This window comes from Tenrec ecaudatus, chromosome 8, assembly GCF_050624435.1.
Source record: "Tenrec ecaudatus isolate mTenEca1 chromosome 8, mTenEca1.hap1, whole genome shotgun sequence".
NCBI classification, from domain to species: Eukaryota; Metazoa; Chordata; class Mammalia; order Afrosoricida; family Tenrecidae; genus Tenrec; species Tenrec ecaudatus.
In genome coordinates this window covers 110004488-110032487 of record NC_134537.1, presented here as the reverse complement: position 1 = coordinate 110032487, position 28000 = coordinate 110004488, and the positions used below count along the sequence as shown (strand labels likewise).

The window sequence follows — 28000 nt, the reverse complement described above, 5'->3', positions numbered from 1 at the left end:
CCTGCTCCCAAATACCTTCAACAAACAGAAAAACAATTTCTCAGCATGGCCCCTGGCAATGAAAAACGTTTGAATTATATTCCACAATCCAGGATAGGGTATAGGTGTCTGCTTCTGCAGCTGCCCGCCGGGGTCATTCCAGCACCGCCCGGGGATGGAGCTGCCTACTTTGGAAAACACAGGTCAAGACTTCAACATATATTTGGGGGGATATAACACAATCTGTCACAACAGCCACATTAGAAATATATGCATTAAAGAAAGGTCAAGCATAGACACCATCAAGACTTTTTTTTTAATTTTAAAGAGAATCTTACCATCTTCAACAAGACAAGGGCAACAACAAGACAAACTCATTATCCAGCTTGGGGATGGGGCGGGACCACTGGGGTTCAAAATGATGTCCTGGAGACTTTCTAAACTCTGTTTCCTTATAAAAAGGGGATACTACAAGGGCACTCAGACACTTCACAACACGCCTAGGGAAGGATGCATGTGGACAGCGAGGGTCGGGGAAAGAGCTGTCAGTTCCATTTGTGCTTTCTCCCTGATAACAGAAGCAGCAAAATACAAGACACCACGGGAAAGACACTGTTGTAAGAACAACAGAGCAGCCAGAGAGAGGAGAGGCTCCGCACCTCCACAGCCAGCATGATATAGGCGATGACGAGCTGGGTGTGGGCCCAGGAGAGGGTTCTATAGAGCAGCCTCATGGGCCAGGATCTGATCCACAGATCGGCAAAGGTGTGAATCAGGTAGTCAGCTTTCACCATCATGGCCCAGCAGAAGAAACCAAACACCTGCCCTGGGTGGAGGCCATGCCACCAGGCGGAGAAGGCAAATGTCTGTGCCAGGGGCCAGGCCCGGCTGCGGTGGAATATGAGCCGACGGAGCCAGCGAGCCGTGCTTTGGTTCCATTTCCTGGTGAACAGGGATATCCTATGGGTTGTCTCCAGGGTCCATATGTCCGCATCGGGGCCGGGATCCTCCTCACTACCGCTCCAACCCAACTCAGACCCAAAGCCTGCTGCCTGGATGAGGGAGTCATCCAGGGCCCAGTGGGAGTAGTAGGTGAGTTTGAAGAGGCCGGCTGTGGACCACATGACATAGATGCACCCCAGTTGCTGGCAATCCCTCAGTCCCGCTCCTGCACTGACCACCCACTGCACGGCTGTTTTCAGGCACTCTAGTCCTAGAATCTGCACACCCTGCCAGGCCAGAGCCCAGAAACACTGTCTTGGGCACACAGGCCTGGACCTTTGAACACGAGCATGAAATCTTCTGAAGGAACAAAGAGGGCCTCCCAGGAGGGCAGGAAAAAAGAGCAAGTAGCTGAAATAGGGCAGTGCCTGGCGCAGGTACTCAGACAAACAGCTCTGGGTCCTGCGGCTTCTTGAAGCTGCTTCGACTCTCCCTTCACAAACATCCAGGGAGAGGGCCGTGACCCTCTGGGTCAAGAGCATGAGCGCAGAGAGCGTGATGCAGAACCTGAAAGAGAGTTTCATAATGAACAGCATTCCATGTTCAACACGAGGTTCACAGACATCTCCTATCCATCAGTCTCTACGGACACACGTCAAATTGACACATGGACAAAACCACACCTTTTCTTTAAAAAGTTATCTGCAAAAAAATTTTTTTAAGTTATCTGCTTTAGAAACAACATAATTAAAAAAACAACATAATTATGCACTACTAACTTATAAGGGAAACTATGTGATGCTATGTACTTATATAAAATATGATATTTCATATTATACATTTGAGATACTGGGTTTGATGCCTCCTAAGGGTCACTTGGGTCGGTCAGCATGACAATCTCAGTTGCATTGCCTGTCTTTACATTTGATGTTTGTCTTTCTCACGAAATTGCTAACTATGTTTCTATTTATTACTGAAGTAATCCTTTCATGAATGAAACTGATTTACTGGGATTTATGTCAAATTGATGTGTATCTATAGAGACAGGTATACCACACAGAGAATTTCAAGATGAGAAGGCTTAGAAGAAAATTGCTTTGGATATATATTTGTCTTGTTCAATGGATAAAAGCATCAATGGTAGGAGGTAAGTGTAAATGGTGTCTCGAATTTTTGTTGAAGAAATAGAAATGTGTCACAATGATGTGCCCCAGGAAACTAGTGTTAATTTATCCCTCCCATTTCCTCCTTCATGACCCCACAGCCAGGGTGGCTCTGAACGTCAGGCTCCATCCCAAGTGGTACCTGCAGTGGTCCCTAAAGCCCCCAGGATCAGCTCAGAACCACAGACAAAGGGTGGCCTGATCCAAGCCATGGTCTTTTCAGTTGTCTCGGACGCATGTGAAAGTTGGACATGGAATAAGGAAGACTGACGAGGAATCGATGGATGTGATCGATGGTGCCAGCGAAGAATGTCGAAAGTGCCGTGGCCAGCCAGAAGGACAAACCAAACTCCAGTCCCTGGAGGGGCAGCAGAAAGAGGAAGGCTCTCGAGGAGACGGATTGGCGCAGTGGCTGCAGCCATGGGCTCACGCATAAGAACAACTGGGAGCACGGTGGGAGACTGGGCAGTGTTGCCTTCTGTAGCGCACGGGGTCGCGACGACTGAGACAGCGAACCCCAGCAGGTGAGAATGGCAAGGTGAGAATGGCAAGGAGGCCTAGAGGGGAAACGGATGATAGTATTTCTAAGAATAAATGGAAAAAGATTAGATTCAGGGACTGGAAAACAGCCTCGAAGAAATCTGTCTCCGAAGAACCAAAAAACACATTGGTGAACATTTCAGGAAGTGGAGGATTTAAAGAGAAGCCAAGCCCTGATGTGAATGTGAATCCACAAGCTCGAGGCGTGGGGATGTGCGGCTGAGTCAGCAGCAATCTGACGTGTGTTCCGAACCAGTCCCCTGAATTACCGTGCAGGGACGGTTCTGCTGGCAGGGCTGCTGAGGAGAACAATTAGTGAAAATGATTGTGACACACACCGCAATTTGGAGTGCTGTCCTGCAGAGAGAAAACAGCTGTTTCCCAACCACGGCTGTCCCTGGGTGTCTAAGCATCAAGGACAATGACTCAAGCCCAACAGTCCTGGGATGAGTCAGAATCGACTCTGTGAGGTTGATTTTTTTTGGTATGGATCTCTCCTCACAAAGCAACACACACACACACACACACACACACACAATGTCTTTGAGTTGATTCTGACTCCTGGCCACCTCGTGGGTATCAGAATAGAACTGTGTCCAGGGGCTGATTTGCAGAAGTAGATGGCCAGGCCGTTCTTTAAAGGTGTCTGAGGGTAGCCCTGAACCAACAACCGTTCAGCTCACAGCTGAGCATGGGCACCTCCCAGGAACTAAAAAAACAAACACGGCAACACCAACAACAAAATATTTGAATGCAAAGTAGCCTCCAAATGCCACTCATCCTGCTGACTTGCCGGCCTGGCTACATTCGGGCTCATCCTCCCTCCCAGTCCGGATCTCGCACAACTTGCTCTTCCAGCCCCGTCAGATCACCCTTCTTACCACAATCCGCCACATTCACTCGGGACTCTCCCCTCCTGCCAGCTGGGCTCGTCTGCAAAGAAGCAAGCTCTGGAGCCTTTGGTGAAAATAGTCAAACATTTTTTAAAAAGGATTCTCCGTGTGGTAGGAGGGCAAAGTGAGCGAACCCGTGGCAGGCTCTGTAGTCACATGGCTAACCCACCCAGAGAGCTCGTGGTCTCCATTCTCTAGTAACCAAGGGTCCATGCCAGTTGGGATCGCGAGAGGCAGCCAGGTACATCCAGCCTAACAATCTCCAGGTACATTAGGCCCACTCCCCTCTAAACTTAGCAATCTCACTGACTTGGGAAAACTCATCTCTGGATCATAATTAGCTTCTGATCCCCTCCCCGCCCCGCCCCTTCCCTCCACACTTAGACTGGGTGCCTGCCCTTCTTTATAGGGACGTGGGGAGCAGCTGAGTCTAGATGGAAGGCAAGCCCTTACACGAGAAGCTGGCTCGCTCGCGGCAGCTGGCAGTGAGGATTAACAATCCTTTGCATCTTCCCTGTCCTGCTAGCCAGCAAGGCTACTGGCTCTGTGTCTAAACCAGCCACTGTGAGACCAGCCCACTGCATCTGAGCGCGCCAGGACTCCTGATTCACCTGTCTGCACTCCCCATTCTCCTTAGGGCCAGTGCTAATCCGAGCTAAGGAGTGCTCCTAGCCAGCACATGGTGGCTACTCATAGTCATATAATTATATTTACATGGGTTACACCCAATGCAACCATCTTGTAAGATAGGTATTGTTTGTCTCCCCTCCCATGGTTTTTTTGTTTTTTTAGAAAAAGAAATTGAGACTGAGAGAAGTTAAATGACTTCTTCAAAGCTCACACCTTTCAAAATTGGAGGAATGAGGATTTCAACTCAATGGGCAAGCTTTCTTCATGAACACCCTGGTGCAAGCCAACCCTTGTCCGTTCAGTGCATCCCAGTGTGCTCCCTAGTGGACAGGGCTCTTTACCTCGTGGAAGGAGGCTCTTGAAGATAATACTCCGTGTAGTGTAGACCTAGGTGACACAGTGTCTGCCAACTCATCTGAAAGCAGAAAGTCTGCCGGTGAACTTCCTTTGGGCTGAGGGAGTGGATCAGAACCACAGCGCAGAGAGCAGGGATGAAGACAAGCACGGCACAGGGACCCATGGCCGCCAAGGCCAAAAGGTGCCCTCCGGTCAAGAGAAAGAGGTACCTGAAAGAAAAGGGAAATGGGGTCACAGGCTGCATTCTGTCCCCTAGAAGGGTATGTTGAAATTCTCACCCCTACTACCCATGAACCTGACCTTGCTTGGAAACAAGATTTTGGAACCAAGACCTATTACTATGAACTATTACATTAACTATTGGATTAAGAGGGGTCCTAGTCCAATTTTAGTGGTGTCCTTGCTACAGAGAAGATGCACAGACATACACAAAGGAGCTATAGGCACATGAAGATATATGTATCTACAAGCCAAGGGACCCCTGGAGCTACCAGGGAGTGGCAGAGATCAGAGAGGCTCTTCTTCTCTTAGAAGCTTTGGAAACACCGAGGTCCAGGCCACAAACAACCTAGACTCCCAGCCTCCAGACTCGCAGCCAACCTAGCCCTGTTTTTATAGACCCTCCAGCTTGTGCCTTGGTGTTATAGCAGCCTTTTGGTGGTAAGATTTTGAATCTCAAGCTGAGATACATCTCATCTAAAAGGACTGGTTCTCTTTCATTTCTCTGAGAGAACATGCAAAGGTGTCTTAGACATCCCACATAGTTATAGATTTAATAAAATCTAACTTTATTGAAAATGCTAAGCTGCAAGACATTAAGGTTGTCCAGAACATCTGGGACACATGCTGGCTTAGATGTATCCATGAGGGAGGGGGGAGTGGGCAGTGCTGCATCATCTCTACATCTGGAGGACATCTCTTGGCCCCAGCTGCCACAGGACCCTGTGCTGTGCATGTCTTCTTCCCATGGCTCTGATCCCCTCTCTCATTCCAAAGGAAGTCCCCTCTCACATTCTCTTCTTTTGGATGAACTTGCAGACCGTCTTTACCCATTAACATGTGCCTTTTAAACATTATGATTCAAGGCAGACATGGTGTTAATTCTCATTCAGTTTTACTGTCTTATGCATATTTATTCAAGCAATCAATCATCAGTGGCAATGATAGGACACTAAAAATAACAAGTGTAATATTTTTACTCTTCATATTTGAAGTCGCATCCATGCTTTTTTCCCTACTATTCCCAAGTAGATCTGCAAAGCAAACCCTTTAGCCTACCTGGCGTGAGTAGAGAATGAGTCCATGGAGCACAGACAGTTAAACAGAAGTGCAAAGGGGAAAGCAGCCCCTTGATAAAGTGTCAGAGGGTGGAGCTGACGCCAATCCATTCTGACCTGCAACAATGGAAACTGTCCTTCCCAGTGCCTCCTGGCATGAGAAATGCCAAGCACAGCTCTCTGGGACCCTTTTATAGGGTTTAGAGAAGCCTGGGTGAGCAGAGGACAAACTAAGTACTACTGATAGCAGCATAAACGCTGGCTTTCTGATAAAAAGAACTGCTCTATAGAAACCAAAACGTACTCGGATGTTATTTCATAACAGCATGTACTGAAACCACTGCTTTCCGAAGCTGTGGTTTGCGTTCTCCATTGTTTGCCTTTCCAGTCATAAGACTGTCATATATTCTTCACTAGGTTACTGAAAAGTCCTACCTCCCTGCTGTCGACCAGCAAATCCATAGATGTGGGAGGCACAGCAAGACAAAATGAGGTGAATTCTCAGAGTCGAAGGGAAAAACATGATTCCATCTTCCAATCTGCCTCTGTATACCGCTCTTTTGGCTTGTTTTTCATAGTTCCTTTTGTCAACCCTTGGAGTTCTGGTGGCATAGTGGTTATACATGGGTTGCTAACCACAAGGTTGGCAGTTTGAAACCACCAGTAGCAATGAGGTAGAACGATGAGGTTTTCTACTCCTGTAAAGCTTTACTGTCTCAGAAACACACTGGGGCAGTTCTACCCTGTCCTACAGAGTCACTATAAGTTGGCATTAACTTGATGGCAGTGAGTTGGGTTTTTTTTTATTACTAACTCTTACGTCTCGATTAGTTTGTTGCCCATTTTCTTATGATAATGTGAGGCTACAAGAGGGACACTGTTTTATTACTGTATCCCTGCACACGGAACAATGCTTGGCACATACGACGTACTCAGTCAACATTTGTTACAGAATACTTTGTGGATGTCAACAGAAAAGTTCTTCCTTTGCAATATGGGCAAGGAATACCATCAGGAGACTGCCTAGACGCACGACACGGCCAGCAGGCTCCAGCTCCCAAGGCCAGGACATTCCAGGGCTGTCCCTGACCAGCTGGTTTTCATCACCAGAGGCAGTCTTTTTGGAAAAAAAGGATGGGAGGGTATATATACAGCCTGGTACAGGTGCACCTTCAGGACAAGGACTTCAGTGGAAGGACGTGCTACACAAAGGAAACCCAGTCTCCATGGCCTGGGGGAGCTTCACTGAAGAAGTCACTTTACCTGTCCAAGACTTAACCTCCTCCTCTTAAATTTAGACCTCCTTCTTAACAGAATTGTTAGGAAAATTAGATAAAGCATGTAAGAGTGCTCAGCTCTAAGCTGGGAAGTTGAATATAGTTGAAGATACACAAGCGAATGATTAAAATTATGAGCAATATTGGGTCACCATTGTATCACAGACTGTGGTGAACACCAGCCACACAAGGCTGGGTAAAACATGGGCCCTTCCTTGAAGTGTTGTGAAAGCAGATCTGTAAGTCAGTACCTTCATTTAAGAATTATTGGTGCAGTTACTGCCCAACCAGGTGGGCTTTCAGCCCACCCAGATGCAGCTCAGAAGAAAGGCCTTTTTCGTCTACTTCTGAGAAACCATTCAAAACCCTAAAGTTGTGTTCTGGCCCACGTGGGGTCACCGCGAGTCCCGGGAGCCAACCGGGCTTGTTTTTAGTACCGTGTATACTGTAGTGGTTAAAGACGGAAGAATCCCCTGCAGAATCGGAGAATTAAAACATTCTGGAGCAGTGGAAATGCTTCTCTGTAAGCATGAAGTTTCACGAGCAGGGCAAGCAGAACCTGCAGGTGCGTACACACGGAAGTTAAGACTGCCTGGGATGACTAGACCCTTGCTTGAGCAACTGGGTTCATAGTGCAGGCTGCCTTACGGAGGCGGAGCTCAAAGAACCGGTGGGGCGGGGCGGGGCGAAAAGGCAGCTTCGCCGTGGGTTATTTTAAGGTTCCCAAGTGGAGCTGCCAAGTAGGCAATCGAATAAGAAATCGGCCGGGGAGTTCGGCAAAGAGGGCAGAACTCGAGAAAGAAAGATCACAAGGAACGAGAAACGAGGCCCGGCCACGAGAGCAGGCACATCCCGGCGGGTCGGAGCCTGCCGGCCGAACCGCAGCGTCAGCGAGGCCGCGGTGAAGCCTGGAGGGATGGCAACCGGTAACGAGTGAGACCGCAACGCGGCCACGCGCGCCAAGAATGGACGGAAGGGCCCTGGAAATGAGTCTGTCGACTCTTCTGCTTTCACTGCCGAGTCAACTCCAACTCATAGTGACCTGACGGCCAGCGCCAAGGCCAGCGGGCGAGCACCCCCTAAATCCCCAACCACCCGGAAGAGCCACAGCGCACCACCCGGTGCTCCCGGAAGCCAACGGCCGGCAAGCAGCTGGAGCTGAGCTTGCCGCCCCGCCCCTCGCCCCGCCCACACCCAACTTGATCAGGCCTCCCAATCGAGTGCAGAGATCATCGCTCCATCCAGGCGGTGGTGTAGAGATCAGCTCCGACGGAGGACCGGGGCCGGACGATGGCGGAGAAGACTCCAAAGTGGTGGGTTTTAATGCTTGCGACCGGCCTCTCCTCAGCTCTCCGCAAGAGAGCGCAATCTGTTTCTGGTCGCTCATGGTGGACACTCAGGTGGTGTCTCGTTCCGGGCGTTCGGTTTGATGGGAGCGGAGCCCAGGGCTGAGGTCCTCTCAGGGAGAGGGAGGCGGGGGTGCGGATTCGGGGCCTCTGGTTCTACAGTTCTCGCACCTTCCCGCCCCTCAGCCGCCACGCGCCTGCGCGGAGGAGCGTGTCCGCGGGCGGAAGCGGGGAAAGCCTCGTCCCCTTCCCGGGTCCCGCGGAGCACCGCGCCTCGCGGCTTCCTGTGGCCACGGACGCCTGCGGCCGCGGGCCCGAGCTCCCCGCCCGTGCAGCCCGCGCCTGGGCGACAGCTGCGGCAGCCCCACTGCCCCAGCCCGAGCGGAGGTCTCGCGGGCCTAGAACGGTTTCACAGTGTCCTCGCCGCGGGCATGCCCTTTTGTAAACCTGCGAGGACACGAATTGAAGCGTCTTTTCCTGCTGTCTTCATGGCTGGATGTCTGTGGAAGTGAACGGCTGGCGTGAGAGAAATGCCTCTCCAAACGGAACCCATGATCACAATGTCGATCGCCCTCTATGGTCTTCTTTGGGGGGAGCGGGGGCATTGTTTCTGTTGGCGTGAATTAAAATTATCAAAGAGCAAATTGGAGTCTGTTAAAATTAAAACAGAGTCAGGGGGGAGGGGGGAGCGGGAGGGAAGGGATAAAAAGAGGAACGGATACCCAGAGCTGAAAGCAAGCACAGGTTTTGAGAATGATGAGGGAAACAAATGTACAGGAGTGCTTGACACCATGGATGTAAGTGGATTGTGATAAGAGTTGTACGAGCCCCCAATAAGATGATTTTAATTATAAAAAAAGAGTCAAAGTAATAAAAACTACTTGAATCCAGGGAAATGCAATCCATGAAATGAGCCGAGCGCACTGTCATCAGTCAGTTCCGCCGCAGCGCGACCCTATAGAAAGCTCCACCTTCTAGAGAGGCTAGTGCGTTCTAATGGCTGGCTTGGTGGTCAGCAAGCCAACGAGGAACAACCCACTGTGCCACCTGGGCTCTGCGTTTCAGAGAGACGGACAGCAAATTCAAGGGAAAATTCTGCCTGGTTGACTTCTGTAAACTCACGCTGTAGAATCACAAGACAAGCTTGCTGTTCGATTCTGACCAGTTGGTTGCAACTCGCAGCCAGGCTGTGTGCCAGGGAAAGAAATGCTGCCCAGTCCTGAGCCCGCCTCACCGTCCTTGCGAGGTTTGAGCCATTACCAAGCTTGATGCCCTTTCTGATAATTGGTCAAAAGTACGTGAGACCATGTTTTGATATCCTCGCTTCTAAGGAGCTTTCTGACTATTTCCTCCAAGACAGATTTGCAATGTGAAAATTACATAAGTGCTTTTTCTATGCCTCATTGGATTGCTGCAAGCTCAGTGGTTCAAACCCACCAGCCGCTTCTTGGAGAAAGATGGGTCTGCTCCCTTCAAGATTTACAGGCTTAGAAATTCTATACGGCAGTGGGTTTACACAAAATTATTGTATTTCTGTTTGATGGCAATAAAATACTAGGAATCGAAATTTTAAAAATGTAAACAAGTATAAAGAAAAATATCTTAAGATAGTATGGTCGTGTCATAGAAGCCAAAAGTGAATATAACACCATGAATATACATATCATTGTTATTTTGTTATTCTTCACTTAGAACAAGTTATCTAATGACTATTCATTTTTCTTTTAAAAAAAATCATTTTATTGGGGGCTCGTACAACTCTTATCACAATCCATACATCCATCCATTGTGTCAAGCATGTTTGTACACTTGTTGCCATCATCATTCTCAAAACATTTGCTTTCTACTTGAGCCCTTGATATCAGCTCCTCGTTTTCCCCTCCCCCATGAACCCTTAATAATTTATACATTATTATTATTTTGTCATATCTTACACTGTCCAACGTCTCCCTTCACCCACTTTTCTGTTGCCCGTCGCCCTGGGAAGGGGGTATCTCTAGATCCTTCTAATCGGTTCCCACTTTCTACCCCCCCTTCCATCCACACTCTCTGTATCACCACTCTCAGCACTGGTCCTGAAGGGTTTGTCTGTCCTTGGATTCCCTGTATTTCCAGCTTTTGGCAGTACCAGTGTACACCATCTGGTCTAGCCAGATTTGTAAGGTCGAATTGGGATCAAGATAGTGTGTGGGGCGGGGAGGGAGCATTTAGGAACTAGAGGAAAGTTGTATGTTTCATTGTTGCTACACTACACCCTGACTGGCTCGTCTCATCCCCGAGGCCCTTCTATAAGGGGATGTCCAGTTGCCTACAGATGGGCTTTGGGTCTTCACTCTGCACTCCCCCTCATTCACAATGATATGATTTTTCGTTCTTTGATGCCTGCTACTTGCTCCCTTCAACACCTTGTGATCACACAGGCTGGTGTGCTTCTTCCATGTGGGCTTTGTTGTTTCTGAGCTAGATGGTCGCTTGTTTACTTTCAAGCCTTTAAGACCCCAGACACTATGTCTTTTGATAGCCAGGTACCATCAGCTTTCTTCACCACATTTGCTTTTGCACACATTTGTCTTCAGCGATCGTGTTGGAAAGGTGAGCATCATGGAATGCCAGTTTAATAGAACTAAGTGTTCAGTTTTTTTTCAAAGTGTTCATGGAGGGAGTACTTGAGTGGAGGTCCAATGTCCATCTGCTACCTTAATAATAAACCTATAAATATATGCACATAGTTCTATTCCCCCATCATCACATATAAATATATTTGCATATGTACATGTCTGTATTTAGACCTCTATAAATTCCCTTTGCCCCTCTATAAATGCCCCTTGCCTTCTAGTTCTTCCCTCTATTTCCTTTTACTTTCCTCTTGTCCCACTATCATGCTCAGCCTTCATTTGGGTTTTAGGAATTCCTCTGGGTTACATTGCCTTTGATCAAGCCCTACCAGGCCTCTTACACCCTCCTCACCACTGATTTTGGATCACTTGTTGTTCCCTTGTACCTGGTTTGTTAGCACCACTTCCTTTCCCCCACCTCCCCCTCTCCCATGTCCTCCCTGGAACCATCGGTCCCATTGTTTTCTCCTCCAGATTGTTTATTCAGCCTACCTCATCTAGATAGACCTGCAGAGATAATCACATGCACATGAACAAGAGAGCAAAACAAAGCAACAAAAGAAAACAAAACAATAAAAAATGACCAAAAAATAAAAAAGCCTGTAAATAGTTCAAGGTCTGTTTGTTGACCTTTAGGAGTGTTCTCTGGTTGAATCTGTTGGGGCACCAAGCCCTGGCCCCAAAGTCTACTTTTGGTACTCCCTCAGAACTTCCTTGCTCTGCTCGCCATGCAGTTCTGTTGCACACCCTTAGTGTTTTGCCTCGGTGTGGTGGGATCAGATCGGGTGCAATTCCCATACTGTGTCTCAGTATTGTCTCCTGTGGGGCAGTGAGGGATGCCGTGTCTCGTAGTGGGGCTGGCCGTATCATCCTCTCTTTGCATTGGCTGCTCTGAGCAGGGATATCATCCTCAAGGCTTGGTGGGCCAGAGCTTGGGCCACTCTCTTCCTCCCCCTTCACTTGCTTCCATGTGCTCTGATCAGACATGACCCTCTCCCTGAGCTGTAGCTTCAATGCTTTTGGGAGGAGGGTGGCTGTCCTCGTAGTTGGGATTGGGGCCCACCTCTCAGACCTCTCTACTGGACTATTCATTTTTATATTTGTTTTTCCTTGAGTTAGACCACAAACTTGCCTTCAAGGAGATGGCTGTCTTCTTTGTGGGGTAACCACTTAATTCAGTTCCTCCTGTAAGCTCGTCCATCAACGTTTCTCAACCTGTGGGTCGAAAGACCTTTCACAGGGGTCTCCCAATTCATAACAGTAGCAAAATTACTGTTATGAAGTAGCAACAAAATAACTTTATGGTTGGGGGGTCACCACAACATGAGGAACTGTATTAAAGGGTCACAGCATTAGGAAGGTTGAGAACCACTGATCTAGACCAATATTTCCCAAAATGGGGGATACTGCCCCTTGGGGGCACTGAAATATCCAGGGGGTGCTGCCAAAGCAGATAGTCTACACTTTATCCTGGATTCTGGGCTCTAGTACAAACGGTTTTAATTGTCGGGGAGGTGCCTAGTAATTTTTCTTCTGAAAAGGGTGCAGTAGACCAAATAAGTTTAGGAACCAGCGATCTAGACCACAGCAGAATGTCAGAAATCAAGTGATCTAAAAATATTAGTTTTTTGAACAATGTACACTATAGTGTACAATATTTGAGCAGTATGACATACTACATCTAGTTAAATATTAGATTTTTGACAGTATGAGTCAGAATTGACTCGATGGCAGTGAGCTTTGGGTTTGTATTTCTAAGTTAGCATTACCTTTGTTGCTACATACCTTTAATATGCTGTATATTCTTTTCCCTTTAACAAAGATGGTGACCGAGATATACTTCTTGATTTCTGTGCCGTGCTGTTTTTAATTTAACAATATAGCTTGGACATCATGCTAAGATCTTTCCACAAAGGGATTTTTTTCTTTGTCTGGCTGTTTATCAGTCTGCTATTTGCCGGAGTCAGTCCCATTGGCGGCCACCCCGTGGGTGTCCGAGCAGGACTGTGCTCCGGAGTGCTCTCCCTGGCTGAGCTTGGGAAGCCGAGTGACAAGCTTTTCTTCCAAAGTGCCTCTTCTGAGTGGATACAAACCACCAAGCTTTTGGTTCCCCGTTGAGTACATTACCGTCATAAATGTTACCTTTTTCTTCCTACAGTGTGAAGATTGCTCCTGGAGCAGTAGTGTGTGTAGAAAGTGAGATCAGAGGAGATGTCACTATAGGTAAGAAAACAGTTTCTTAATATCCCATCTTAAGAATTGATGTAACTTATTTCAGTCTTTACAATTAGAGATTGTATGTTTATTCCATTGATGTCCTCATTTTATAGAGTAAACAATGTATTTCCTCCCTAACTGGTTAACCTTTCTCAAAGACTGTATCATGATGGAGTCTGTGTTTAAGCTCCTATCTGATAGATAATGAAGCCATAGAGCAAAGCCATTCCTAGTTTTCAAGCGGCAGCTGCTGCATACCTGCTTCGGGCCGGCACTAGGGACATAGCAGTGGACACAGCAGATGCATCTCTTGCCTTTGAGGAGCGTTCATTGTACCAGAGCCATTCAGAGTGTGGCCCTGGAGCCTGGCAATCCTGAGTTAGGATCTTTGTGTTTTACCTGCTGGGTTGCTTTGGACTAGTAGTTAAGCTCCTTAATCTTCATTTTTTTCCATATGTGTAATTGTGTGCTTCAAGATGAGGTTCAGCTACATGCAGTCGTGGCTTAGTTGCATGGCGGTTTCTTCTCTTCTATAAAAGTAAGCAACTCAGAGCTGGCTGGTCAGTTGATTGGTCAGCGTGACTCCTGAGTCACCAGCCTTGCAGGCCAGGGTGTGATGGTTAGAGCACTAAGAGTGACCTGAGATGAGAAAGGGGAGACAAAAGGTGTACCTCCAGGTTAAATAGCCTTCCTGAACGTCTGTGTGTTATGGCTGGGCCTTGGTCTCACGGGCACATCTAGCTGGGCACTTTACTGCCCTAATAACATCAAAGTTCTCGTGCCAGGAAAAAGCAGAGAACAGATAAAGCCAAAATCCCTCCACCCTCGGTCAATTCCACCTCATCGTGACCCTACAGTTCCCAATCTTCCTAATGCCGCCACCCTTTATACAGTTCCTCATATTGTGGTGACCCCCAACCATAACATTATTTTCGTTGCTACTTCATCACTGTAATGTTGCTACTGTTAGGAATCGGGCGACCCTGTGAAAGGGTCATTCGACTCCCTAAGGGGTCACGACCCACAGGTTGGGAACCGCTGCTCTGGAGGGTTTCTGAGCCTAGCTCCTTACTGGAGCAGGCAGCCTCATCTTTCTCCCATGGAGCAGGTGGGGAGTTTGAACAAGAGACCTTGTTTGAACTGCCAACCTTGTGGTCGGACCCCAGCGCTTATCTCAGTGCCACGAGGTTATCCAGTGGTAATTAGCTGTTTCTGTCACACAAAAATAGGAGTAGGAATATTGAAAAAGACAGTGTTTGTGAATTGTCATTGTCTGATACCTAGTGTATAGGAAGCACTCAGTTATGTCAGAAGGAGCCCTTGTGGCGTAGTGGCTTACACATTGGGCTTGCTACATGCAAGGTCGGCCCTTTGAACCCGCCAGGTCCTCGGCAGGAGAAAGATGGGACGTCTACTCCTACAGCTTCACAAGCCGCGGAAACCCGCAGGGTGGCTAGGTGTTGGAATGGACTCAGTGGCAGGGAGTTGTTATAAGCACATTAAATCAAGTCATATTGTAGCCTTGCTAGAGATCAAGGCCAACATTTAGATCAAATAAATAGTTCGACCTATGTTTATACTGCAATGAACATGAATAAGTTCCCTAAGCTCACGTTTTGTTCACTTCGTCTGTCTGTGTTTGCACTGGATTCGGAGCCCTTGCTGCTCTATAGTTGAACCTGTCCCTACCAGTAGCCACATGTCACCTGCATGCCACCAGAGTAGAGCCGTCACTGGTTACGTAGACTTTCAGAGAGGAAGCCCATGCTGTTCCCTATACTTCATTTCTTTAATAGAATAAACAACTGTAATGTAATACCCCCAAAGCCCTGGAAGTCTGAGCCTTCAAACCATTTTAGGCTTTGTATTATTCCGGGTAGACTAGAGAAACAAATCCATAGAAACTCATGTGTATAAGAGAGAGTTTTATATACAGGGTAATTGTATATTAAGAAAATATCCCAGCACGGTCAAGATCAAGTCCATAAGTTCAATACTAGCCCATATGTCTGAGATACCAACCTATAAAGTCCTCTTCAGATTCACAAAACACATGTAACGACACTGAATGCAGGACGGTCACAGGCCAGTGGGTAGGAAGTCTTTGGATCCAGTGTTGTTGTTGTAAGCATCTCAGCACTGGCAGGGGGCTCCACGTGGCTGTTCCAGCACCCAGGGCTGCATCAGGGTAAGTCCATATGGCTTCTCCTCAGGGATGTCTTTCGCAGGAAGTCAGCCTTGTCAGTAGAGTCTCCAAGGGAGTCAGTTAGCAGAGGGAAATGTGTCTCCCACCTTCAAGGAAGAAATACAGCAGTTCCCAGAATTCTCAGGAGAAGGCCATGCCCCACACAGAGGCCTCATTGGTTATATCTTGATTGACAGGCCAGACTCCACCCCTTCATTCGTAATCCTCTCAGATTGACACCAGATTATGTAGCTACTACCACAGGCGTCATGTCTAATAAAACCAGCGAATATTGTGCCGATATTATGCAACATCGTTAGTAACTTTCTAGGTTGGATTTATTTATTTTACATGGACAAGGTTTCAAAGTTCAGAAAATAATCCTGTTTCTTTTCAGTGCTATTTTACCTCTTTGTCATTATTTAAGGTCTTATACATGCAAATGTTTTAATGGGAGAAATGGCCATGTGTTTATCAAAATGTTCCTCTAGTGTTCTCACTCTGATATTCGAGGTTAAGATTTCATCATGATATAGCTGACTAATCGCACACAGGTTTTTAATTAGAAGGAAAGTAAGGTTAAAATCATGTAATTATCTGTATTTTCCCTTTTGTATTACTTTCCCATTTTAAAGTACCATTTTAAAAAGTAACCATGCTTCTGTATAATAGAGAGCAAAGATATTATCGATATATCAACTTAACATGTACACGCACATATTTTGAAATAAACTCAAGTTACCTAGAGAAGCTATTCTAGACACTTGGGAAGCAAAGGATGGGTTGGGCTCCTGTTTCAAAACTTTGTGCCTCTACTGCCTTATCCCTCATCCTCTTACCTTCCCTAATACAGAAGAGACATGAAGAAATTTAGGGTTGAATCAGCTTTCGGTTTATATTTGATTACTGTCTGATTGTCCTCGAGGCAGTTCTGCTCTACTGTACGGCGCCTCTATAAATCGGAATAGATTTGACGGCAGTGAGGGAGTGTGTGATGAGTAGAATGGAGTCACAACACCAAACTCACAGCCATTGAGACGATGCTGACCTCTGGGACCTGTAGGACAGGGTAGAACGACTCCTGTGACTTTCCAAGACCATAACTCTTTGTGGGAGTAGAAAACTCCTTGTGGGAAGAGCTGCTGGTGGTTTCGAACTGCTAAACTCGTGGGTTATCAGGCCAACTTGAAACCCACTGTGTCACCTACAGTAGGTCCTCGTAGTTGTTCCTTGTAATTTGGCTTTTTAATTGGACTGCCTTGGTTTGTGAGCCATGCATTTGTTTTCTGTAGATCCGCATTTTGAATGCTGCAGCAACATTTCAGGAAGGCCTGTCGTCTGTCCCCTTCTGTGTAAGGTGAAAGGCTGACTCGGCACTGGGACAGGGCGAGGAAGAGACCGCATGCTGAAGGGCAGAGCTGGACACCGTGAAAAAGCCATTTGTAGCCCCGCACTAGAGATTGTAATGCAGATAAGGAGCCACCCTTCTATTGGAAACCTTTCTCAGTAAAGCAAATTTTGGCTGAGAAAGGTCTTTCCATATAGAGCAGTTCTTAGAGGTACTTAGTTCACTGGCCACGGCAATGTTTTAAATATCAGAGAGAGCACTTGTGGCTTTTGGAATGGCTTACTGATGTTGAAAATGCACATGAAGAGTGTGTTTGGTGACAAAGGGAGGCAGGAAAAGTGCCTTTTACCAAATGAGGGAAATGGAAACTTGGTGCAAGGCATGCCTTTCTGACTAGGTGGCACCAAGGCTAGCCACCCATCAGCCAGGAAGGCAGCTCCGACTCCAGACACGGTTACCCAAACAAGGAGATGAGCCAAATCGGGTCCAGGACAATTGGTAAGAAAATATACAAACTACCCTGCCAGAAAGAGCGCTCAGAAAGTTCACAGCGGTTTCTGTTGTTGTTGTTTTAACTTTCCATGGTGATAGATCTTTATTTTTAAAGCGTTTTAACCTCAAGACTTGGTTCACATTCAAGCCTAGTCAAGGTAAAAATGCATGTTGCTTGCAGAAAAGCTGGGAGCAAGCTGTGGCCTGATGTCACGGTCACTGCCTGTCGCAGTGACGGGATTGCTGGGCTCTCGCCTGCCTCTGCTGCAGAAAGCCGTGGCGGAGACAAAGCTGAGCAGCACAAATCACACACCTGCTTCTGCACATCCCATTCAGAAGTTTCCCCAGCCTCCATCACAGCAGCCCCAGATCCCGAGTCCAGGTGTTCCCTGTCCACTAGTCTTCACTTTTACAAGTGACCTGCTTTAGGGCCAGAATTTCTTTTAGATCATTTTATTGGGGGCTCTTACAACTCTCGTTGCAATCCATACATCAACATATTAGTACATATAGTCCATTGTTCTTTCTTTTTAACTCATTTTAATGGGGCCCATACAACTTTTATCACAATCCATACATACATCAGTTGTGTAAAGCACACTTATACATTCATTGTAGGGCCAGATTTTCTAACCCAACGAAATCCAAAGAGGAATTCACTTTTCTGAAAGAAGGAAAAAAAAAGGCGAAAAGCAGAAATAACATTCAGTAATTGCACCCGCCCGAGAGGCACATGTCTCTGAGCTGCTTCCCTTGGGGCTCCTAGCAGTCTAACACATGAAAATAAGCCCATACAAAAAAATCAGCAAGGCACAGCTCTGAAATGTGTGCGAACATTGTATGTTAGTGTGACTTAAATTTTTTATTACTTGGTATAATTTGATAGGTTTTTAGGAGGTCTGAGAACAATCAAAATAATTTCATATAAATTATTGGTAATTAATTCTTTTCCACTTTATGCAATGGGAACACTTGTGCTTTTGGATGTTGGGGAAAGCCTGTGCATGTATGCTAACTTCTCTCGTCTGTGCCCCAGAGAGACACCACGAGACACTTGCCTGTGCCATCTGCCGTGACTTCACAATGTTAACCTGTTAGGTGCGCCTTTCTGAGCCAGTTTGTCCTCGAGAACACGATAGTTTAGCAATGCTACCACCAGGTGGGGGTGGTGTCCTAATCAGACATCTAAGCTAAGCTGCTGAGCTGCCTCTCAGAATTATAACCAACAACTCTCTAGCATTTCATTAAATAAAGTAGTAATGATAGAGGTCCATGGATCACACACAGAGTTTGCGCTCAACCACTAATCTAAAGGCTGTTGGTGAAACCTACCCACTGGCCCCATTGAAGAGAGCCTGACCATCTGTTTCTGCTACTAGTACAGCCAAGAAAACCCCAAGCAGCCCCACTGCTTTTAACACACGGGATCGCCCGGCATCACGATGAACTCTACAGCCACAGGCGTATGGTACCATAGAATCGATAGAGAGGAAGTAATAAAGCACATGGCTAAAACAGAACGAGTTATTTTTAAATATCTTGTCAGAGGACATGAGGTAGGCTTAGGACAAAGAAATTGACAGAGTAAAGGGCTAAGATTAGAGTCCCCAGGTTCTGCCTCCCACCTGCCCACATGTTCTCCTCATCTCTTAATAAAGACTGATATTTTGGGATATGGCATAAGAAGGCACCATATTATATGCAAAGAGTTTTACTTTTACGAAAAAAAGAAAGGGAAGTTTTATTGTTAACTACATGCCAGATAGTGTGTCTATCTACATTTTATCAGTATTGATAAGCTTACAAGGCAGGTATCAGCACTTCTGTTTCACAGCTCAGGTAATAAAGGCTTCATAATATCATGAGCCAGGGGTTTCTGGTCCTAAGCCTCTGCTCTTGTCACTTTGTTTATCTTGGTTTAAGATTTGGCACTCAGCAGTCCTGGTGGCACAGTGGTTACCTGTGTTGGGCTGGTAACTGCAAGGTCAGCAATTCAAAACCACCAACCACTACAAGGGAGAAAAAAAAGCTTCTTTACGTTTGTAAGGAGTTATAGTTTCGGAAACCCATAGGGGCAGTTCTACCCTGTTGGGTCACAGTGAGTCAGAACTGACTTGGTGGCAGTGTCACATAGGGGTGGTTCTACCCGGTTGGGTCACAATGTGTCAGAACTGACTTGGTGGCAGTGAGTTTGGTTTGGTTTGGTTTGGTAACTAATGGTAACAGCCAAGGAGAGAACTTGTGAAAGTACCTAGCATGGTGCCTGGCACATTCTAGGCAGTATCAGAAAGTTCATGGAAAAGTTCCATTATTTTTTCATTCCATTTTTCCCAAGAACTTTTTGAAGCCTTAGATTAGTAGCTGAGTACAAACTATGTGTGTTATCCAGGGACCTCTATCATTACTAATAAGTCATAATTAGAAATTATTCTTCCAGATAGCCTGACCCACCCACCCACATTCACCTCTCATTCTGCTACTGGAAATATAACCTTTACCAATAATTTCTTTTCATGATATTTTTACCCAGGACCCAGGACAGTAATCCACCCAAAAGCACGAATTATTGCAGAAGCCGGACCCATAGTGATCGGTGAGGGGAACCTAATTGAAGAGCAGGCCCTCATCATAAATGCGTAAGACTTCTCAGCGTTCTGGACTAAGAACCACAGATAGGTGTCTTGTTCATTTCAGCTGTCTTTTACCACCGTCTCTGGAAGGCCCACTATTTTAGTGTTCCAGGAACCTTCAGCATCTTTTTCAAAACAAGTAATTAATTATTAAAGAAACCAAAACTAGAAATGGCAGAGAGACTCGTCTAAATTGTGCTGGCTTGTTGATAACCAACTAGACTAATTCTCCATCTTTCCTTTCCATTCCATCACTGTGTCCACCCGTTAATCACACACTTACTAACTACTACTTGTCCAAGTGCTGTGCTGACCAGGCCGGAGAGTGTTTCTTGGTTGAGTTTCTTTGTTCGGTTGAAATGCCGTTACTGGTGCCCTGACCTGTGACCTGAATGCTAATATATGCATAGGGCCTTCCAAAGGTGTGTGGGAAGATGGAATTAAAATATAATGGGATTGTTGCTAGAATATTTTGAAAGTCCTTCATATTTTCATGTATGTGGCAATAGTAACACCTAGGATTATATTTTTTAAACTTGGGGTCCCAGAGGCAATTTTTAAACAAAGTATTAGACCAATTTGATGAAGTAGTCTGTAATAACTGTAAAGATTTTATAAGCATTTATAAAGCACTGTAGCTAAAAATTTGGCAGCAAATTCTAAGCAACAATGTATGTAATTTGTAAGAAAGGCCCTGGAAAAATAACTCACTTTGATAAAAAGATTGATTTGTCTTTATGTTTATTTGGATTTGGGGTCTCTTAATATATCTAGCAATTTCTTTTGAAAATATATTTAGTGTCTTTAGCATCAGCCAGTTAGTAAGAGGTCTATTCTGCAGAACCTCATTGATCAGGGATGAAGCACCACTTCTAACTAAATCGCTACCCAAGAGCAATTGTGAGCTGCCGTCAAGTTGATTGTGACTAAAGGCCACCATGTGTGCAGAGCAGAACTGCTCCAAAGTGTTTCCAAGGCTGGGACTTTTGGGGAACAAATCACCAGGCTTATATTGTGAAGTCCTCTGGGTGGGCTCAAACAACCAACCCTCTGGCATTTCATCAAGTGCTTAACCATTTGTGCCACTCAGGGACCCCTCAACTAAGAGAATAAAGTAACCTTATGTAGAGGTCTGTTTAAAGCCTTCAAATTTCAGTCAGTATTAGGGTAGAAGTGTTTAAAGTTGGGCTTGATTTTGATTCCAATTTACTAGGTTTAAAGCCGCGGTCGCTGTCTTTATTACACTGTCCTCAAGGTTCTCTGACTTAGAATCTAAAATACAAACAACAGAAGGATGCCCTGCACACTCCTTTGCATTCAGCAGCTCTTCTTCAACTCAGACTCAGATCTTTTTCAGTCTAGAGAGTAAAAGATCCATGTAGATTCGGAAATAACTTACGTAGTTATGTATTTTAAGTGTGATGTGGGTAACATTTACAAGCGAATTACCCAGACTCTGAGATGGGAAGGAACGGCTTATTGTATCAGTGACGTTCTGACAACTAGGCTTTTCTCTTTACAGTCACCCTGATAATATCACCCCCGATGCTGGAGACGTTGAACCCAAACCTATGATCATTGGAACCAACAATGTGTTTGAAGTTGGCTGTTGTATCCTTGATATTAACCTAAGATAAATCATTCCAGACTGTCTGTGAACACCAAATGTCATGGTTTGATCTGTCAACTGTGTATGCAGGTTCGCATCCCTCACAGCCGCCCTAGTGGCGTAGTGGGTCACACACTGAGCTGCGGACTGCACTGTCAGCAGTTCTAATCCACCCCTGTCCTGAGGCAGGAAGTTAGGCTGTCTGCCTCCATAAAGCTCGACAGCTTCAGAAACCCACGGGGGCTGCTCTGCTCTGTCACTGTGAGTTAGAATGGACCCAATGGCAGTGAGTTTGGTGTCCAGAATGTGTTCTGTGAAACGGGCCTTTGTGTGATTTGCACATTGTGTGAGCACCATATGGAAGCCAGCTTCCTGTAGGCGCCTTCACTGTTGCTGCCGCCACTGCTACCTCTACAACTACTGGCTGAGGCTGGAGGACAGGTGGCAGCAGCTGTAGCAAAGGAGAGGGGAGGGGAGGGGGTCTATGGGACAAGAGTGGTTGCACTCAGCCCTGCCCACTGTTCCACCCACCTAAGTAGCAGGGAAACCAGCAGCACCCACTGCTACAGCTCACCCACGTGCTGTATATAATCAAAACCTGTTCCGAGAGCTCTGTCCGCTATCTCATGGGCTGTGTACCACCCATAATGCAGGCTGCAAGCATGCATTTGAGGTCTTTTTACAGCAGTAGGGGGAACTATAAAAAGCAAGTGGCTTTCCCTTTATAAACAAAATACCCAGGTGTAGGTCAGGTACCCCTTAGTCTTCCAGAGGAAATCTTTGCTTGTTAGCACTCTAAGGGGGTCTTTTGCAGCAGATTTGCCCAATATAGAACATCATTTGATTTCTTAACTACTGCTTACGTGGATGCTGATTATGGATTCAAATAAAATGAAATCCTTGATAATGTTAATAGGTACATGTGTTGTCTTAAAAATTTTATAAAATTGTAATTATACTATTTCTAAGTAATTGGGGGATAGATAGTTTTAATTTTCTTAAAAACAGTTGGCAAAATATGTTACTTCTTACTAAAATTTCAGTATCCAGTGTTTGTTTTTAAAAAAGAAATGCAAAAGCTTAGAGAAACTTTTATTTAAAACTAAAACTTTGCTTTTAGATTGCTCTGAGAAAAGAGTTATTGCTGAGGCAAGCTTACAAACACCTTCCAATGGCCCAGTCCTCCCCACAATGCAATATATGATAAACTATATTAATGGGGTGGGGTGGGACGGACATATTTACAGTATTCACTTAACTCTGGCTTACAGATTCTCAAGCCATGAAAATGGGAGATAATAATGTCATTGAATCAAAAGGTAAGCTGTGATCAGAATTTTACAGTGAAAAGTAATTATACAAACTCCTTACTCAACAGCGTAGTTAGGTTTCAAAGACAGTGTCTTTTTCGAAAACTGGCTTTATGCAGAAATGGAGGACAATCACACCACTCACCAGAGTGCAGCGTAGCCACCACATGCATCGTCAGTAGCCGGCAACTTACGAGAAAGCATGGCCCAGCCCAGTCGACACATAACTAACCATTGACGCCGACGGTATTCGTGCCCTGCACCTCGGCGTTTGCAGCCATCATTCTTAATGTGCCGAATGCTTGCATAGTACATTTCTGTTATTGCCATAAGTGTGACTGAGTGACAGAGAGTGGAGTGAGTATAGTGTGAGAGCCTGGGATAACTGCACATAGTCTAAGGCAAGGCGTTAGTGTGGAATGGCCTAGGGAAGGAGTGATTAGAAGTGGATCAGCTGTGAGACTAATTCTTTACCTGGTAAATTCTTATTCTGACAATGTGGTTAATGCATTAAGGTAAAAGATCAGCCGTATAAATGTAAATCAGAAATAGGTTAAAACGTAAAGTTCCAAAGAAAAGTTTTTTAAAGATTTCCACCAAGTAGTAGTGCCTTTGGCCATTGACTCAGTGCCCCCGAGTCAGCCCCAGCGCAGAACCACCCCTCCAGGTTTCCCAGGCTGTAGCTCCACAGGGAGTGGCTGGCTGGTGATTTCGAACTGCTGACCTTGAGGTTAGCACTCAGTGCACAACTCTGTGTGCCGTCCTGTGATCATTTAGAAAGGAACCTTGGTGGCACCATAGGGCTGTTAACCACATCATCAGCCTCTTGAGCCCACCTACTGCTCCAAGGGAGAACGAATTCGGCTCGGTAAGGATTTGCAGCCTTTAGATCACAGGCAGTTCTTCTGTCTTACGAGGGTACGCTGAGTCACGATTGCCTCCTGGCAGTGAGTGTGTATACGTTAGTTACTATAGCATGAAAAGAAAATCAGTTTCTTTGGTAGTTTGCATTTCTTTCTGTCAAGACGACTTTACCTAGCCAATCAGAAACCAATGTAAGCAACTTAACATAAGGCCTATGCTTTGTTCCACTAGGACCCAGATATTACCAATTATTGTTGATATTTCTTATTTACTACACGCTTACTATATGTCAAACTGTGTTCACCACCTAACATTATGATCTCTTTTTTTTTTTTAGTTGATTCCAACTTGGACTGGCCATGTAGAACAGGGTAGAACTGTCCCTTTAGGTTTTTCTTTTTAAATCATTTTATTGGGGGTTCGTACAACTCTTATCACAATCCATACATACATCAATTATATAAAGCACATTTGTACATTGTTTACCCTCATCATTCTCAAAACATGCGCTCTCCACATAAGCCCCTGGCATCAGCTCCTCACTTTTCCCCTCGCTCCCTACTCCCCCCTCTCTTGTGACCCCTTGATAATTTATCAATTATTATTTTGTCATATCTTACACTGTCTGAAATCTCCCTTCACCCACTTTTCTGTTGTTTGTCCCCCAGGGAGGAGGTCATATGTAAATCCTTGTAATCGGTTCTCCCTTTCCAGCCCACCCTCCCTCTACCCTCCCCATCATTATCATCTTATTTATTCCTTGCAGCAAACTGCAAAGTTGAATGAACTTTCCAGTTTATAAATAAACATGAGGTCAGGGAATTTACAAGCATCGTCTGAGGTCACACAACTAGCTCTGATTTGAACCCGTGTAATTAAAGCTTGTGCTAATTGCCTCTGTACTATAAAGATGCTAAACTGAAGTCTTATTTTGGGGTGGCCAGTTTGCATTCTTATACCTCAATCATGTTTGAAAAAAAGTAGTGTTCTAATCACTATATCATTTCTGTACTTTTGCTGCAGCGTATGTAGGCAGAAATGTAATACTGACGAGTGGCTGCATCATTGGTGCCTGTTGCAGTCTGAACACTTTTGAAGTCGTCCCTGAGAACACAGTGATCTACGGGGCCGACTGCCTCCGCCGGGTGCAGACCGAGCGGCCACAGGTATCCCGCCCTCTCCTTAACTGCGCATTTTCCTAAAATATCACAAAATTGGTTTAATGGGGACAAATAAGCCCAATATTTTTAAAAGCAGATGATTCAAAATAAAACATAAGAGAAACAGTCCTGGAGTTGGGAATATATTTGCAGTGGAATTATTCTGTCTTTAATATGGAAATTAGAGGACAGTACCAGATCAATCGTGGGGAAAGAAAGTCCAGAGATATATCTGGTCTTATGTTTTTGCACCGAAAATGCATCATTGAGCCTTACAAACTATTCAACAAGGGAGAATGACCTTAGCAACTTTATACTGGACATCCAACTTTGGTCCTTACTAACTAACATAAATTGATAATAAAGGGTACATGAATATACACTCCGCCCCACCAAGTGACAACATGACTGTATAGGTTTGTGTGGGTATTTTCCTTTCATATGAGAAATTATCCCCTCCTCATTGCCAACATCAAGGCAGAGTGGGTTACACATCCCGCCATTAACTGCAAAGTTAGCGTTTCGAACCCATGAACTGCTCTGCAGGATAAACATTAGGCTATTTGCTCCCACAAACCCACAGGGGCAATTCTATTTTGTCTCTTATAGGGTCACCATGAGTCAGAATCACCTTGATAGCAGTGGGTTTGGTTTTGTAATAGCCAAGATCACAGAGCCTTGGTGACACATTAGCCTTCTAACCAAAAGCTTGGCAGTTCAAACCCACCACACTGTGGGAGAAAGATGGGACAGTCTGCTTCCTTAAAGATTTACAGCCTCATTCTGTGATGCCCACCTTCCCACCACAATCACTGAAGACAAAATGGGTGCATAAGTAAATGTGGTGAAGAAACCTGATGGTGCCTGGCTATCAAAAGATATAGTCTGGAGTCTTAAAGATAAACAAACAGCTATCAAGCGGAGAAGCAACAAAGCCCACATAGAAGAAGTACACCAGCCTGTGTGATCATGAAGTGTCGATGGGATCAAGTATCAGGCATCAAAGACCCAGAACAAAAATAATCATATTGTGAATGAGGGGGAATATGGAGTGGTGATCCAAAGCCCATCTGCAGACAATTGGACATCCCCTTACAGAGGGTCATAAGGAAAAGACGAGCCAGTCAGGTGCAGTGTAGCACCAATGAAGCATGCAACTTTCCTCTAGTTCTTTAATGCTTCCTCCCTCCCCACCACTATCATGACCCAAATTCTACCTTACAAATTTGGCTAGACCAGAGCATGTACACTGATACAGATAAGAGCTGGAAATACAGGGAATCCAGGACAGATAAATCCCTCAGGACCAATAATGAGAATAGAAATACCAGGAGGGGAAGGGGAAGGTGGGGGTAAAAAGGGGGAACTGATCACAATGATCTACATATAACCCCCTCCCAGGGGGGTAGACAACAGAAAAGTGGATGAAGGGAGACATCGGTCAGTATAAGACATGAAAAAAAATTATAAATTACCAAGAGTTCATGAGGGAGGAATGGGGGGGGGGGAGAAATCAGCTGATACCAAAGGCTCAAGTAGAAAGCAAATGTTTCGAAAATGATGATGGCAACAAATGTATCAATGTGCTTGACACAATGGATATATGTATGGATTGCAATAAGAGTTGTATGAGCCCAATAAAATGATTGAAAAAGAAAAAAATAAAGTTTGGTCTTTATTATTTAGCCTTATATTTATCAGATGCCCAGCCTAATATAGATATTAGATCTAATATATAATATGAGCTATATATAGTAGCTGTCCAGCCCAAGAGAAAATATTTTTAAAGACCTTCTAAAATCAGTCATATTTATCAGAAATTAAAACTCTAGTTTTTTTTAGAACTTCAGTTCTTTTATGGCTTACTCTATATGTAATGTATGTTTTGTTAACTTTGAACAATTAAATACACTCCTTTAGACGAAAAAGGAAATAAGGATGAATAAACTTAAAATCATCTGATTTTTTTTCACTATCTTTTTGCACAGCTACAAAAACTATCGAAGTGGGAGAAATGAAGATAAAGTTAAGCAGAGATGTTTAGAACGAGATGAGCCAGAATATCTGAAGTTTTAGTGCATAGTGTTCGTACTGTTTTCAAAATTTTATTGTTCATGAGAATCTTGTAGAGATTCTTAATAAAAATGAATATTCCTAAGACTTATTGTTTCATAGTGCCAAAGGAAAATATCTAAAAATCCTGTTTTTCCTAATTGAATTATGGATGATTCTACTATCTGTAAGAGTTCCCCATAAAATGGTCAAAGTAAATAGAAATGGTATTTTTCACAAGTGCCCAGGTGAGCTCTGCAGTCAAGGAAACCTGGTAGCATGTGATGTGCGACCAGCAGCCCCGGGTCTCCAGCTCTGTGGTGGCGGAGGCAGTGCGGAAAGCGACATACTTTGTTTATTTTAGTTATGTGGTGGCTGTTTTAGAGTGAAACCTAGGAAAGCAGTATTGAAAGGTTGAAAACTGATTTATGTATAGCAATAAGAGAATATATGACACATCATTTTTATATATCCCAGCACGTGTCTTTTTCTTTTTTTTCTTATTACCAGACTATTACATATTATTATAATACAAATAAATGAAGCCGTAGCACTAATAAGTCAATAAAAATCTCTTATAGAGCCGTGACCTACAGAGGACGACCTCTACTGGTCCTCCTCCCTTTGCTAACTTCTAGTTAATTCTTAACCATCTTATTCCTTCAGCCTCAGACACTACAGCTGGATTTCCTCATGAAAATCTTGCCAAACTACCACCATTTAAAGAAGACTACAAAAGGAAGCTCAACTCCAGTTAAGAACTAAAAACATGCTAACATTTGTCTGTGACCAGTCCTGTAAAGGCCGCAGCATATATGCAGTCTTAGCTCAGAGTAATGCACGTCTGTTCATTGTAGCTGTCTACTGTAATTTATGTCATAAATTCATGTAAAATGCATTGTTTTCTTACTTACTTCTTTTCTGATAATTTACATATTTTATGTCTTTTCCTCTTGTTATATAAAATATTGGCCTACAAGTTTTGGTTCTGAAAACACTGGCCTGTGATAAGATAGGGCCTATTGTTATGTATTTATATACTAACATTTATTCACGTGAATAAAAGTGCTAATGACAAGCCTTGTAGTGAGCATTCTTTTATTAGTGTTTCCAG

At 44.9% G+C, this 28000-nt stretch overlaps 2 protein-coding genes across 4 annotated transcripts; one reads left to right on the top strand and one right to left on the bottom strand.

Moving 5' to 3' along the window:
• Positions 1 to 152: 152 nt before the first annotated feature.
• Positions 153 to 8691, bottom strand: MBOAT4 (membrane bound ghrelin O-acyltransferase MBOAT4). Of its 3 annotated transcripts, none has more exons than XM_075556729.1 (3): positions 8258 to 8691; positions 4489 to 4713; positions 153 to 1488 (listed from the first exon to the last, which is right to left on the bottom strand). In XM_075556729.1, the coding sequence occupies exons 1-3, from the start codon at positions 8443 to 8445 to the stop codon at positions 525 to 527; spliced, it is 1377 nt and encodes a 458-aa protein (XP_075412844.1). In that variant the 5' UTR covers positions 8446 to 8691; the 3' UTR covers positions 153 to 524. The 3 variants fall into 3 exon arrangements, with proteins under 3 accessions (XP_075412844.1, XP_075412846.1, XP_075412845.1); XM_075556731.1 differs by having other exon boundaries at positions 5783 to 8299; XM_075556730.1 differs by having other exon boundaries at positions 6217 to 8297.
• Positions 7745 to 27964, top strand: DCTN6 (dynactin subunit 6). The gene is made up of 7 exons (XM_075556732.1): positions 7745 to 8371; positions 13178 to 13242; positions 19792 to 19897; positions 21414 to 21502; positions 22772 to 22819; positions 24698 to 24840; positions 27553 to 27964. The coding sequence occupies exons 1-7, from the start codon at positions 8349 to 8351 to the stop codon at positions 27649 to 27651; spliced, it is 573 nt and encodes a 190-aa protein (XP_075412847.1). The 5' UTR covers positions 7745 to 8348; the 3' UTR covers positions 27652 to 27964.
• The last annotated feature ends 36 nt before the right edge of the window (positions 27965 to 28000 follow it).